Source organism: Leiobunum rupestre, chromosome 6, assembly GCF_980474605.1.
Source record: "Leiobunum rupestre chromosome 6, qqLeiRupe1.1.hap1, whole genome shotgun sequence".
NCBI classification, from domain to species: Eukaryota; Metazoa; Arthropoda; class Arachnida; order Opiliones; family Sclerosomatidae; genus Leiobunum; species Leiobunum rupestre.
In genome coordinates, this window is record NC_143389.1 from 36896155 (window position 1) to 36910419 (window position 14265).

A 14265-nucleotide genomic window follows, 5' to 3' on the forward strand; every position below is an offset into this window, starting at 1 on the left:
GAATGTGTTTTTATTTTTCTGGCGGGTGCGGGGGCGTCCAAAGGAAAAATTATCCTTCCATCGTTGTGTGTATATAATACGTTCTTCTTTACGAGCGCGCGCGGGCGTTTTTTATTAGTTTTTATTGTGGTCGGAATTTTCTTTCTTCACTCGTTTCTCTCGTCCAAAAAATATAATTCGCCTCTGATTATTTGTGGCAGGGTTTTGCCCAGGTCTCATTCTTACTTTGTTTCGACCGTAATCGAGTCTCGGATTTTAGTCTGAGTGTCTCTCTCTCTTTTCCTGTTTTGGTTTTGAGTTTGGATAACAATGGTGCTGTGGTTCTCTATAGTGTGTACACAGAGTAAACAGGGTTATTAACTGCTCGACAAGGAAATTATGGTATTTTGGGTTACGAGGACGTAGAGAGGAATTTTGTTGACGGATGTCGAGGTTACCTAGTAGCGCTAGTCTAAGTGGGAATTTCGATATATCAGTCTTTGTCAAAACTGTCAAGTCACTCGTGACCAGACTACGGTGGTTGTTCTTAAAACGTAATTGAGAATTTAGAAAAAATTATAAGATAGAAATTAATTTAAACTTTGGTAATTTCACGAATTCTTTTGATAGGATTTAAACAAAGAGTATAGCCATAATGTAGACAATACTTAGCTTTGCTAGAAATATAACTTACTGTCTACCAGTATTATCCCCTTGAAGATCAATCAAATCGCCACACTATGATAAGGTTAAGACACCATTGAAACACTAGGATAAGGTTTTTCCTCAACCCCTTTTGTGAGCGGGGGGGGGGGGGGGAACCTAGACAACAGTGCCCAGTTTTCATCGCGAGTTCTTCCCAAAACTGACCACAAAAACCGATTTGAACTCGGATTTAAGCTCTAGCGTGACCGAGGCTTACGTTAAAACATTACCGTTACAAGTGTTTCGTTTTTACATTAAAACTGTTTCGACAAAACAAAGCATTTCTTTTCAAACTTAATTAACAAGAAGCCGGACTCAAACGACACTCGTAAAAAGTAAAACCTCTTCTCTCTGCCGAAAACTTCGGCATTTTAAGTTTGGAAAGCGTGTATTCGGGAATAGCGGAAAAGTGAAGCAACTTCGGAGAAGCCGTTCGGAATAATCCCACGAGGAAATATCCACCCGAAAGAGAAGAGAGCGAGGAAGAATAAAGAGAGAAAGAGAGCTTAAGTGAATCAAATGAATTTAAATTTATTTTTCTTCTCATTCAACTTACACCGCCCACTCGCCGCCAAGACAGCGCCACCTACCGCCGACTCTTCTCTTCGTTAGCGGAGTCTTCCTAATAAATATGGATGAGCAGCCAGGCCTAATACAGTGTCTTTCTCTTATCGAGAGAGCATTGAGATCCGCCCGCAATCTCTTTAGTTATAGGTAACAAGTAACGAAACTTGGAAAGCATAGGCCGATCTCCTAATACCCTAGACCTTCGTAGTCGGCTCCGAACTAACAACGCGCACCGCTCACCTAACGGATAAGGGAAATTTTAGACTAGCTTCCGTTTAGTTTAACGCACGCTACCAGGTGAGCTTTTAGAATAAGCCACGGATGGAATAAAAAGAGCGAGACGAGTGGATAAAAGAGGAGATCGCGAGGAGGCCATGAAAAATGACACAAAGCATAGGGCAAAAACAATTAGGGTTGGGCTCTTTTTGGTCGGTAAGACCAAAAAGGAACGCGAAGAATATATATATCTCTCTCCGCCACCCACACACGCTAGAATACCAACTATGTTCGGTCTATGGCGGGCAGCTGAAGAAAAGATGCTATAGCGCGTGCGTCGCAGTCCCCCCCCCCCCCCCCCTACGTCTTCCTTTCCTTCCCTGGTCTGGTCAGGACCGCAACAAGACTACTCGAAGCAAAGTCGAGGCCAAGTACTCGGTACTACTACGTGCCCAGCTTGCCAAAACGATAAAAAAAAATTCGGAGACTGATATTACCACGTGACTAGGTAAACTGAAAGAAATCCGATTATGAACCATAAATTCTCCTAGAGAACCTATAAGACTAAAAGCTTACATTTAAATTCATGAAAAACCCAACTTTTTCCCCCTTTGAAAATTATTAAGTTAAAATTAAAATATTTTGGAGTTACGTAGACCAATAACGACCAACTTCAAAAATTAAATCAGTCTTAATCCTAAATAATTTTACGCGTTTCGTAATTCTAGTAGGCTTCGTGACTTGATGATAATACCGAACATTTAAAACATGATTAACAGAGGCTTTGAACTCCTAGTTTAGATATCTCTCTGGCTAATATTATATAAACCGCGTTGGTGGAAAGGGAAACGACAAACCCCACTCTTAGACGGCGATGCCAAAGAGCCAAAGTGAAACGGCTAAACTGTCCAATTTCGTTGGGACTAAATCTCGACATCTCGGATGGAAGGTCAACTTGGCAAGATTGGGAAGATAACCCTTTTACATAAACTTCAATTTAGCTTAATTTGGAGGTACAAGGTACGGGGCAGAGGCTATAGGGAAGCTCCGAGCCATCAGCTTGTCGCGAAACGGCGATGGACGTCGACAAATAGCCGCTAAAACAAGGATTAATAATAATTGAACGCTTTCCGAATCGAAAGGCCCAGTTCGTAATTAGCCACCGGCGGAATTAAATTACGCGCCCAAAAGCGTGCTACGTCTCCCTTCTTGTAGTTGACGTTCCTCGGGGGCATTCTCCGAAGATAGCTCGACATCGAGAATGGCTTAAGCAGATGGCCCGCTCGCGATTTTTAACCCGCTCACCGGCCGAATTAAGCTGGCAGCGGGACCAACTGTACATCGAGCCAATGTTCCTCGATCAGATTAGCATTGAATGCGAAGACAGAGATTATCCTAACTATTGGCGCAGCCAGCCAGGGGAAACTGTTGCGGAGAAGTCTCCGGGCCCGGAATAAATCATTAGGCCTAAAATTTATAGGCAATAACATGCTAATGCGGTCCTGACGACACGACAATATCTCCGCCGTCATTACCGAGCCTCGTTGCTGCCTGCTCCGCTTAATGATTTATTAATTACCGCTCGCAATTAAGGTTAAATGTAATTTGATCACCCCCTCTTTCCCGAATGGTTTTCTTCTGTATCTCCCGGCGCGCGAAGGATTTCGATAAAGCCGAAACTATCATTTTCCATACCATTGTAACGAGAAATAAAAGCCATACATATTTATTAGAAGATGAAGATTAAGTGTTTATAGATATAATTTGGCGAAACAGTCGAGTTCAATATTTAATTCAAATATCTATAAAGGCAATTACGGTTTTAATAATGTATTCTCTAAAGACGGTTAATTTCGTAAATGGAAACCACCTTCTTCATTAGCTTTTAACGTAAATTAAAAACCATAAGTTCGGATTTTGGGTTAATTTTTACCACATACTTTCTTCAAAGTAATTCTTAATACATTTCAAAATAGCGCCACCCGGTAGCGACTTCTTGAACTATACTTTACTGAATAAAAATCGCTTCCACTGACCCGATGGACTAAAAGAATCTATAATGGGACTTACTGATATTACAACATTAAATTATTTCGAATATTAAATCTAACAAAAATATTATCGAATTGGCTGAATTTCAAAACAAACATACAAAGACTAGAAAAATATACGGAGAAGGGATTAGCGATTTAAGACGGTAGTAAGAAAAAAATTTTATGAAAAGTATTCTTGTGACGTTATCATAACTGTAGGGAGGAGATGACACTAGCTTTCCACTAACTTTTTACTTAAACATCAAGATCACCATCTTAACTTACCATTAACTACGTTAATAACAGTTTTTTGACATTTAATTTCATCGATAAACAAAACACCGACTGCCGGAAAATCATTTGGTCGTCACCAGACCATCCCGCGGTAAACATAGAACCGAAACTTAATAATAACCGTAAACGTCAGACTAGAGCCGTTTGTAATCATCAAGAAATTTGACCAGCGGAAAGACAATCTAATATCGAGTCGCGCGCAGATACCGAGAAGAAAAAGCGAAGATTTATCCAGCATCTTTACTCTTTCGGAGGCCCCCCAGGGAGGGGGTAGGAAGGCCGAGATGAGGGTCCTTCACTAGTCATAAAAAGAGACCGAACAATAAAAGCGAAGAATCCCGCCCTGTCGCTGAGCCAAGGAGGAGGGGGGGGGGGTAAAACGCTAAAGGGGGGATAAAACGCTAAAGGGGGGAATCATACGTAAATATTTCCGCAAAGAGCGAAAGCACCCAAAAAAAATATTTTTATATTCTTTGTGGAAAAAGGGATAAGAAGAATGAAGATGAGGGGGTGGGATGTAAGGGGGGCGAAAAAGGACTACATCCGTCTCGCGCGGCGTCGGCTTCCCGGGATGATGACGACAACACCCTCGCCGACCAAAGTAAAAAAAAAGACAACTCGAAAAATATGCCCGACTTATTTTTATGGAAAGAAATGTTAACTCACTGGAAAGCGGAGAGAAAAAAACGGCAGAGGGGGAGGAAAGATTCGGCACTCGTTTTGTTTCTCTGGCCGGCAGCTATTTGGCGTCGCGAAGGGATGGTCCGCCGAGTCGTGCATTATTCACAAGCATCGGCTTAAGCAAAGCCCCCACCCCCTAGCTCCTGATCGTCCGTCGCGTAAAAAGTTATCTTTGGATGAGACTCCTTTCGCGATGCCTGCCTTGCCCCCTTTTCTTCGTATTTTAATTATTTCTTAATGTACGTCTCTCTTTCGGCTCTATTTATCTTTAAAGATATTGTTTCCAACAAAAACATTCGTCGAAAGATACAATTCGCTTTCACAGATTTGCATATCCAATATTAAACAATGATGCTATTTATTTTCTTTATAAATAAACTGTTATAAAATGTTTTGTATGTTAATATTTCAAATAGTTTTTCTTAAAAACCCCCTGGAGTTAAATGTTTTTTTATTGTAATGATAATATTTATAAAAGGATATATTATTTTAATATTATTTTGAAAATTTCCGAAAAGTCTCTTCGTTCCGAACTTTATGTAAAACCGGTATTTAAAGACGAGTCACGAATAAAACAAGCCGATTCATACTTCGTCGCGTCGTCTAATGGTTTGTTTATGTTTTGCTCGGCTCCAATCACTGAGATTGAGACTTCAAAAATAGTAAATGTGTATAATTTGACATTTCGGAGAAAATCTATTCAAACTTTAGCCAGCGAAGCGACAAAAATTGGAAAATATTCGTCCATACGAGTCGCGGAAAAACCATGTCTGTTTTAACATATTTAACGTATAACAACAACAAATTGGAATGTCACGGTTCAAAGTTCGCCGATCGCGAGTACACACACTAGGCATCAAAAGCCGCTCAAAGGGGTCCCATGATGAGGTGAAGCCTATTTTTAGCTGACATGAATAGCGGAGTCCCCCCACCTGCCACTCAGCGGAAGCGGCAACATGGACCAAGTAGAAGAAAATCGTTTCCACCCCGTTGTAGGAACTAATCCCTGGAAGCCATTAAGATCTTTAACAGCGTGGAAAAATAGAAACCGAAAAAGGCTGGTAGCCCATTCTTCTGGCCTTTCCGCAACTGGGCCCGATGAGAGCGAGAAGGAAGTTTCTTCTTACGAGCAAAACTGAGAATAATCGAACCCCTGACGGATGCCCCGGGGCTAATTTCCCAACTAAAAAGTGACCCGGGGTATCTTTTTTTTTGTAAAGCAGCGTAAAAACGAGAACCCAGCAAACAGCGCGACACAGAAAAGAGCCCTAATGGTCCTCGTTAAAATCTTTTCGGCCAATTTGGGGTCCCCTCGTTTTAGGTTACGCTCCACGCCAAAATGATGGGCGTATACCTCGTTTTTAAAGTCGCGAAAATAACGCGTCGCTCTTTGTAGTACCGAGGGCATGGACGCTCTTGGGTGGTCCCATTCTATGGGTCTCCAAGATGGACACTGTTTCCGAAACAGACGAGGTGGTGATCAGTAGTGGAGGACGGAACGTTTGTTACCAGCTGGGCCCCCAAACGGGCCCGCAGGTGATTCCCTTTACTGACAGATATAGATCGCGAGTCAGAATTAATGGCGCGGGAGTTTCCAACAAAAGAAATGTTTTCACGAGCAAAATGACGATCGTTTCCAACGTTTAGCGATTCGTCTCGCCACGATAAATTTTGGCCGCGGCTTCGTATTAGGGGTGTTCCATAGATCACGTGTTTTCGAGGGTTTTTGTCTTGTTGACCCAGGTGAGCTCTGAAGTTATATCGATGTGTAACAAGTGGAGATATCTTATTCAGGGTTGCCACAAAATTCCCTGTTTCCCTGACCATTTTAAGAGATTTTCCCTGACTTATATAAGAAAAATTTTGGCCTTAATATTTTACTTTTATCAGAAGTAAAAAGGAAATAAATGATAATCGTAGAATTTGTCATAGATCTAGAGTTAAATTACCTTCAAAAAGTGCCAAGATAAAATTAATTCCCTGACTTTTTAGGCTTATTTTTAAATTCCCTGACTTTTCCCTGATTTCCCTGTTTTCCCTGACGCGTGGCAACCCTGTTATTCGTCAAGTTCCTAGAGTTTAGTCAAATATATCGAAAATAGCGCGCAGTTTTAAAAACTATTTGTTCGGTGTCTTGGAAAAATGATTACGCAAATTTAAACCGCGATACAGTAATACATGACAAGGCTCCCAGCGAAATGAGGTTATTCTTTGGCCAAATAAAATTTGCAGTTGTATAGTGAAGTAATTCAAAATATCACGTTATGGATTGGGAAATTTTTGCGAGTGAAACTTAATGGTAGAAACAAGTTTTGATAGATGTAATTAAAATTAGTCGTTATAAAGACGACACAGAAAACAATTTAATTAATATTAATATTACAGGAAAATATAGGAAAATAGTTTTTAAATACTTTAAGGTGGAATTTGGTTTAATAATGGGTTGAGCGAGTGAAAATGTGTAATGTTTCTTTTCTAACTTTGTAGATTTTGATATCAAAAAAAATTAATTGGAACAGTTGAAATAAGAAAAAATAAAATATAGAAAAATAGTGCAATTATATGAAGTTATCGGTACACAATGAAAATATAGAAATAATATTCAATCTCACTATTTCCAAAAGTAAACAAATCAAAATACTAAAGTATATTAACCAATAACCCTGTTTACGCCGTTATAGTGGCTAAAACGCAATGCATAACCAAGCTTAACGACCCCCTAGCAAACTATTTGAACTTGGCCACAAAAAAAAACACGCGAATATTAAGCCTCTAAGCCCGCAAAAGAGCGGCGCGGAGATAGGGAAAAAATGAAATACGGGTCGAATCTATATCTCTCACTTTTCTCTCCCTCGTTCTTGCCGATATTACTCTGTCGTATATAGAGAGAGCTTTCCGTAATAAAATCCCGATAGGAAACTTAACGAGAAGAATAGCGGGGCAAGACTCGTAATTTATCCGATTTTACAGAGAACTGCATCGAGCCGAGGCGTAGATTCACTCTCGCGGGGAGAGATGGCGGAGGATGGAGAGTAACTGGAAGAGGGAGGAGGCTCTCTCTCCGCGCGCATTAAAACAGTGAAAACGAAATGAATCTCGAGGGATCGAAGGGGAGGGCCGCGGCTATATGGGATGCTTAGCCTGGAAATAATACCTTCTGACGTTGCCGTCTTTATGCAGCCCGTTCCCCGCGATCTGTAGTCGTTTTTTTTAACGTATTTCGTTTGGGTGGGAAGGGATTTTCCCGGATTTTCTTTTATCGAATTCGTCGCAGCCAACTAAAAAATATGGAGCGATAAAACCTTAACGCCCAATTTATAAAGCCCTTTTTGTATAAAAGAAACGATCCGCGGGGAAAAATATGACAAGGGTTTTAACGCTGTGTATGGATAATATGGGGATATTTACCCTTAGTTTCCGACCGTTTCAAAATAACTTTATTTTTTCGATTTATCAAATTTAGAGATATCAAGACAATTTGATATAAGTTTTCAACTAAAGGATGTAGACGCCTTAGAAATCTATCAAATCTTCAATTTTTTTATAGGAAAAATAGGATTAGATTTCTAAAAATATAGGACTTTATAGGACTATTTTTACAAAATTATAGGATTTTATAGGACTATATATGCTATTTAATTTACTAACTTTATGCATTTAAAAACTAAATCTATATTTAGTGAAATAAATCTCTGATTTTCACTTAAAAAATAGAAACTATTAACCATTTTATAAAAAATATATACTAGTAGCTAACCATGCTAACAATAACAAAAGTATAGACTAGAATGACTTGGTATATTAATTTATCCTATAGCTAAAATAGCAATTTAACTACTTAGTGGTTGGATTTGAAATGGGCAAAATATGAAAATTATAGGATTTTATAGGACTTTTGGGGGATTTAACTAAAAATATAGGATGTTATAGGACATTTTTGAAAATATAGGATTTTATAGGAATTTTAGGACCTCTGGGGGCCCTGATCTATACATAAACAAGACTAAAATTGTCAGCAAATCAAATGTTTATAAAATACACAAAATGCTAAATTCACACCTTCAAAATTGCGCTGTACGTGCATTTTTGTCCGAACTAAATTGTCGAACGTTGGCCTTTGAAAGCAATACGGGGCTAAACCTGTCTAATAACAACGCGGGTTACACGGCAAATATCCAAAAGTTCACAGAACCGTGTAAGAATAATAAACACGATATCGGTGCGAAACCGAACACTATAAAATCCCCTTATTCAGACATCTGGCCGGGCGCGGGGCAGAAGCCCCTGTTAAAATAACATTGGCTTCTTTTCACACTTTAGACCGGCGTGGAATCGCCCTCCCGAAGAGTTACGAACCATCAATAGGCGCGAAACGCGTAATGTCAAGCTATAATACCTTTTGTTCGAGGTCTCCCCGCCACACGCAAATTTACAACTCGTATTACAAGGTTTCATCGAATGGAGAAGACTGCGGAAAATAAAAGTCGTTCGACCTATTTGTCGCGGATATTTGAGAATCGCCGCGAACCGACGGAAGGAAGAAAACAAAAACACGAGGCCAAATCGAATAAAAGATTCGCCTATATCGTATTACAACCGCGAAAAAGTATGAAAAGAGGTTCTCGTTCCCAGCCCGGGATATATAGAAATCCTTTTTCGCGATAGACTCTCAGACTTCTTGGGGTGGTGGTGGCCGATGGCGGGCCGCGAACAAGGAAGCGCGCGCCAATCGCAATTAGTTTTTCCAACGCGGGAAAAAAGCGTCCCTTTCCAACGGAAGGTGGAAAAAGAAAGTAGGGTGGGGAACACGAAATGCAAGCTATTTGTTTAGTGTTATTGGATTCGCGGCTGGTGGAGGGACTGGGTACCAAGTCCATAGCCGGCCTATTAAAAAGGCCAGCGCCTACGTATAGTCGCGTTATTATCGGGGAAGAGTAAGTCCTAAGAAAGAAGAAGCCGTGTGCGTTGGTCTAATGAAAAGGTTTCGCGGAAAAGCTAACAAAAAGGCTCGTCGTTAGGGCCATTGTTTTGAGCTTTGCCAAGGACTCACCCCCCAACAACACGCGCCCACCGATTCCCGAAAGGGTAATATTCGCCCTAAATGTCATCTGGAGGAGGTGGAACCGAGGAATCATTTCCAAAATTATGTCTATAAAGGCAATAACAATAACAAATGCTAATCTATATATTGAAAATTAAGCTTGCTTAAAAACGTCGGCGAAACAAGAAAACCCGGTAGGGAAAACACACAGACTGATTGCCGTACACGTTTTCCCTACACGATTTTCTAGCGCGGGCTGAACCCGTCTATTACGCAAGATTATTAGAGATTACAAGCTAATCCTTGCAATTTTAATGGGCACTTCAGAATTATATATTAACAATGGCCAGTTAGGTTGAGGAAAAGGAAGGAACGCGCAGTAGAGACCTATATAGCCCCGTTGAATGATATCAAAAGTACATAAGAAAGCACGATAGAAGTGTCCAACTACGCTATAATAATGAAAACGTACTTCAGGCGATTTTGGAAAATTAACGAAAGCCTATATTTCAAGTGAACTTACAAGGAGACTACCCGAGGTGTAACCCACCGATTTTGATGAAACTCGGATGTTTGGTAGACCTTCATGTAACTTGAAAATCCCGGAAGGGAAATGTCTCCATAGGCAACCGTTTTGCCATGGCAACCAAAAATGTTTTTAACAACACAAAATGGAAATTTTCCTACTGAATATAACATGGGAATCAGACCAATTTTAAGGGTACCCCCCTGTAAAAATTTTAATCAATTTCGAACTTATTCATTATTTTTATATTTTCTATTTTTAGCATTTTCAAAAACATTATTTTTTTACAATTGATCAGATTCCCATGTTATTTTCAATGGGAAAATTTCCATTTTGTGATGTCAAAAACATTTTTGGTTGCCATGGCAAAACGGTTGCCTATGGAGACATTTCCCTTCAGGGTTTTTCAAGTTACACGAAGGTCTACCAAACCCCCGAGTTTGATCAAAATCGGTGTGTTACACCTCGGGTAGTCTCCTTGTTAGTGAAGTGACTAACATTAGCAGTATTAGTATAGTTGAAAAGTTATTTATAAAATATATCCTATATACTTCTGGCATTAACGGGGAAATTCAGCCGCAGACTTCCTACAATGGCGGAAATATTGATTGATATATACCTAGTTGATACGCGGTATTACGGGTAAAGCCATTAGTCAAGCGGCGAACAAAATCTAGCTACTTAAAAGACGAGATAGCGAGACAGCTAGGCCAAATAATGAAAAAATAACATTGTTTGTCAAGGGAGTGTTCTCGGTATACAAAATATGATAAAAAGAATGCGTTGAAAAAATATGTCGGAAAATAAATGACTAACTGCCGCCGTCGCAACTAGAGGCGCTGCTGTCGCGAGTATCCGCGGCTATACATCTAAGAGAGAGCGCGCGTGCATTAAAAGAGAGAAACAATGCGGGTCCGTTCGTGGGAAAGGCGGCAGCCGTCTTCCTTCGTGTCAACAAGAATAACAGTAATCCGGACCGAGACCTCTCCGCTTGTACGCGAGTGTCACATGCATATTCCATTACCACCAACAGCTATAGCCGCGCTCGTACCAAATGAGGGGAACATCCGACAAACAGAGGGACGCCGGGTTAAGGGGGGGGGGGGGGCTGGAACTGATTTTTTACCACCTTTAAATGTCTTATCGACACGGAGGCGGGGACTCAAACAAGATATTCCCTATTTAAAAATCACTAAGCATTATTTAATAGCTCAGGGTTGATACAATATTTTCCGATTCAATTATCTGACTTTTACCGAGACCTTTAAAGCCCAAATTCAGGGTTTCCAGTCTTTCCTTATTCAAATTCCCCGACTTTTCCAGGATTTCCCTGGCTATCTCCGGAGATTTTCCCTGACTTATTTTGTGGCAAAATTTTGTATTTGTTTACCCTAAATTTTAGTAAAGGTTCCTATTGGCAACAGAAATTAATTTCCCGGACATTTTCCTGATTTTTAGCCTTATTCTTAAAGTTCCCCGACTTTCCCTTATTATTAGACCCATATTAATATTCCTTGACTTTTCCAGGTACCGTGGCAAACCTGAAATTAGACCGACCTAAATTTATTTACTTTTGATAGAAGAAAAACACTTTAGTTTTTCTAGCTTTATAAATTTATTTTGATCAAAAGTAAATAACCTTTTACTAAAATATAAGTTAATCTTTTAACTATTTAAAAATTACAGAACTACAGTAAAATTATCTTATATGAATTCAAGATAAAACTTAATTCCCGTGACTTTCTTCAATTTTTTTAAAGTTCCGACTTCTTAGGCCTATTTCCTAATTCCCGGACTGGAAGCAGCCACAATCCACTAAAGCCGTGTTCACACTAGACACTTTGGAACCGTTTTAAAACGGTCTCGAAAGCTGAAATTGAACATTTTCAGTGTCAACTGTATTAACAGCCATATGATAAATACATTCGACAGCAAAATTTTACAATTTGTACTTTCGAAACCGTTTTAAAACGGTTCCAAAGTGTCTAGTGTGAACGCGGCTTACGAGAAAGATTGAAACCTAAACTTTGCTCTTCGCGTTTCAGAATTTGGGTTTAACTTCAAGAACGCGGGTCTAATAAACGCTTCTTCGCTCTCAAAGGAAGTTAATTATCACTTCTTACGTCGTACCGTTACGCGTACCAAACAATTCACAGCTATTTTTATCTTTAATCTATTTTTAATGAACATCTGAGGTAATACAGGTATATTTATAATTTTTACACCATTAAAATCCAGCGTTAAATAACGTAGCCTGTAGATAAACCCTAACGATTTCAAAATTTAACGCTCCATAATAGCGCTATAAAATTAACAGAGAACTGGATTTTAGAAGACGCAGCGAAAATGTCGCCGGAGGAATTAACCACGCAAAAAATAAGTCGCATTTTTCTGAAAATAAACCTACGCTAGCGCCGTTAAAAAAATTAATAAACAAAAATCCCAAACTCTTCGTCATTTAATGTCAATGGCCCGTGAATGACAGTGTTGTAGACTTGTCATTCGAGTGCAGATATAGAAAAATAAAAGTAGATAAAAAATTTTCTTTACTGATGGGAATTTTGGGGGGATTTCGGTAAACGGGCTAGAATTCGAAGCTCCTTATCTGGTAAACCCCCTCGTATATAAAATTGGAAGACAGCGCCTGGTACTCCGGACGATAGGGCCTAAATGGGCTTCTCTCTCTCGTTTCTAGATTTGCATGAGCTCAATGAGATTAGACGCTAGCGCGCTGCTATAAGGAGAATGATAGGCGATTGGGCAAGCGAGGGAGAGTGTTAATTCCGCGCTAAACCACGCGGGAACCCGGTATTAGAGTATTGAAAACGCATTAGCAATCGTAATGTCTATGCACGCCGCCGACGCCGACACTTCGTCCTCCCGCCGCCTTCCGATAGAACCGAACCTCGGCTCACTCGTCGAAAATGGCGAGGAATCTGCCCCAAAAAGGATAAAAGATATCGCGTAGAAAAGACAGGGAAGGGTGGAGGCTATTCGACCAGCCTCCCCTTACCAAGTTCATAATGCGTTTTTGATAGGCCTAATAGGTATGTTGAAAATACCACCCCCTCTCGTTGCAATTGTTATCAGATAAGCTGCAGACACAAGAATGAGTCATACAAAGTTGTTTACTTGTCGTGTGCACATTTTTACCGAAAAGTGGGGGTTAAATTAACATCTAAATATCTATATCCGGGACACGGGTTGTTTCCGGTCAATTTTTTTTTTGACAGAATCCTTTTTCACATAAACTCAAACCAGAAAACGTTACATCCTAAAGACACTAGCGCAAAATTATTAAATCAACTTACAAAATGAGCTAACAGTAGCGGGATTTGATTAAAATTTAAGAAACTTACAAGGATCCAGAGAGAAGAGGGCTAATCAGCCAGCGCGTCTTCAAAGTCCTCGTAGAAGCCGGTTTGGGTTTGAGAAAAACGCGTTCATTAAAACCGTTTATGGAGAAGAAATCGAAACAAAGGGGTATCCGTGCAATAATATCTCTTTATAGAAATGCGTCCGAAATCGTATTCAAAACCAAAAAGCAAAACAAAACAAAAATATACGATAATCTGTATGAAAAAAACGCACTTCCTTACGCGAGTCCAATGGTCAAAAATCACAATCACGAGAGATTAGTCACGAAATGCTAGGGAATAACCGTCAAAATTTTTGCGTCAAATCACGAATGTCAAATATCTACGAGAACTACGCGCTTAAGCGCAACGACGAAGGCCTGACAAGGTTTATATAAAACCCTGAGATAGGGCCAGTTTTGAATTTTTAAAGGGAATAAATCGAAAAATCCAAACAACACTAGTTTAGCGCGGTATTCTGTCGCACGACGACTGAGTTCACGAGCGATGTTCACCGGGCAACGCGCGGCTCTGAAATGAGAAAACGCGTCGACCGGGGGAGGCCCGTTGCCGCTGTGAAGGCGGCGGCGAGAGGGGGCAAAGATTTTCGCGTTCCTCCGCTCGGAGCGTGATGAGCGCTTCTTCGCCAAAACGCGGCTGCGGGGCACGAGAGGAAGCCAATGACTCTCATTGGTCGATAGCGGCGCTTCTCGGGAAGTTTAAGAACGAGGGGGGAGGGGGGAAAGTATTACATTCGGGGGAAGAAACGTAAAATATTTAAATATTAAAAACCTGTTGGAGAAAAGCGGAGCTCTCGAGTTCACGAACGGAGCTAGAAGATAAATAATCAAAGTTTAATTAGGCCCA

General features: G+C 40.2%; 1 protein-coding gene across 5 annotated transcripts in view; it reads right to left on the reverse strand.

Moving 5' to 3' along the window:
- Positions 1 to 13994, reverse strand: part of LOC149940789 (latrophilin Cirl-like) — a 214644-nt gene extending 200650 nt beyond the window's left edge. For 3 of the 5 annotated variants that reach the window (XM_090180119.1, XM_090180121.1, XM_090180118.1), the window contains exon 1: positions 13398 to 13991. In XM_090180119.1, the coding sequence (XP_090036245.1) occupies position 13398 (1 nt within the window). In that variant the 5' untranslated portion in view covers positions 13399 to 13991. Of the gene's footprint in view, positions 1 to 13397 lie in introns of all 5 variants that reach the window. The other 2 variants (XM_090180120.1, XM_090180123.1) reach the window with 2 other exon arrangements.
- Positions 13995 to 14265: the final 271 nt, after the last annotated feature.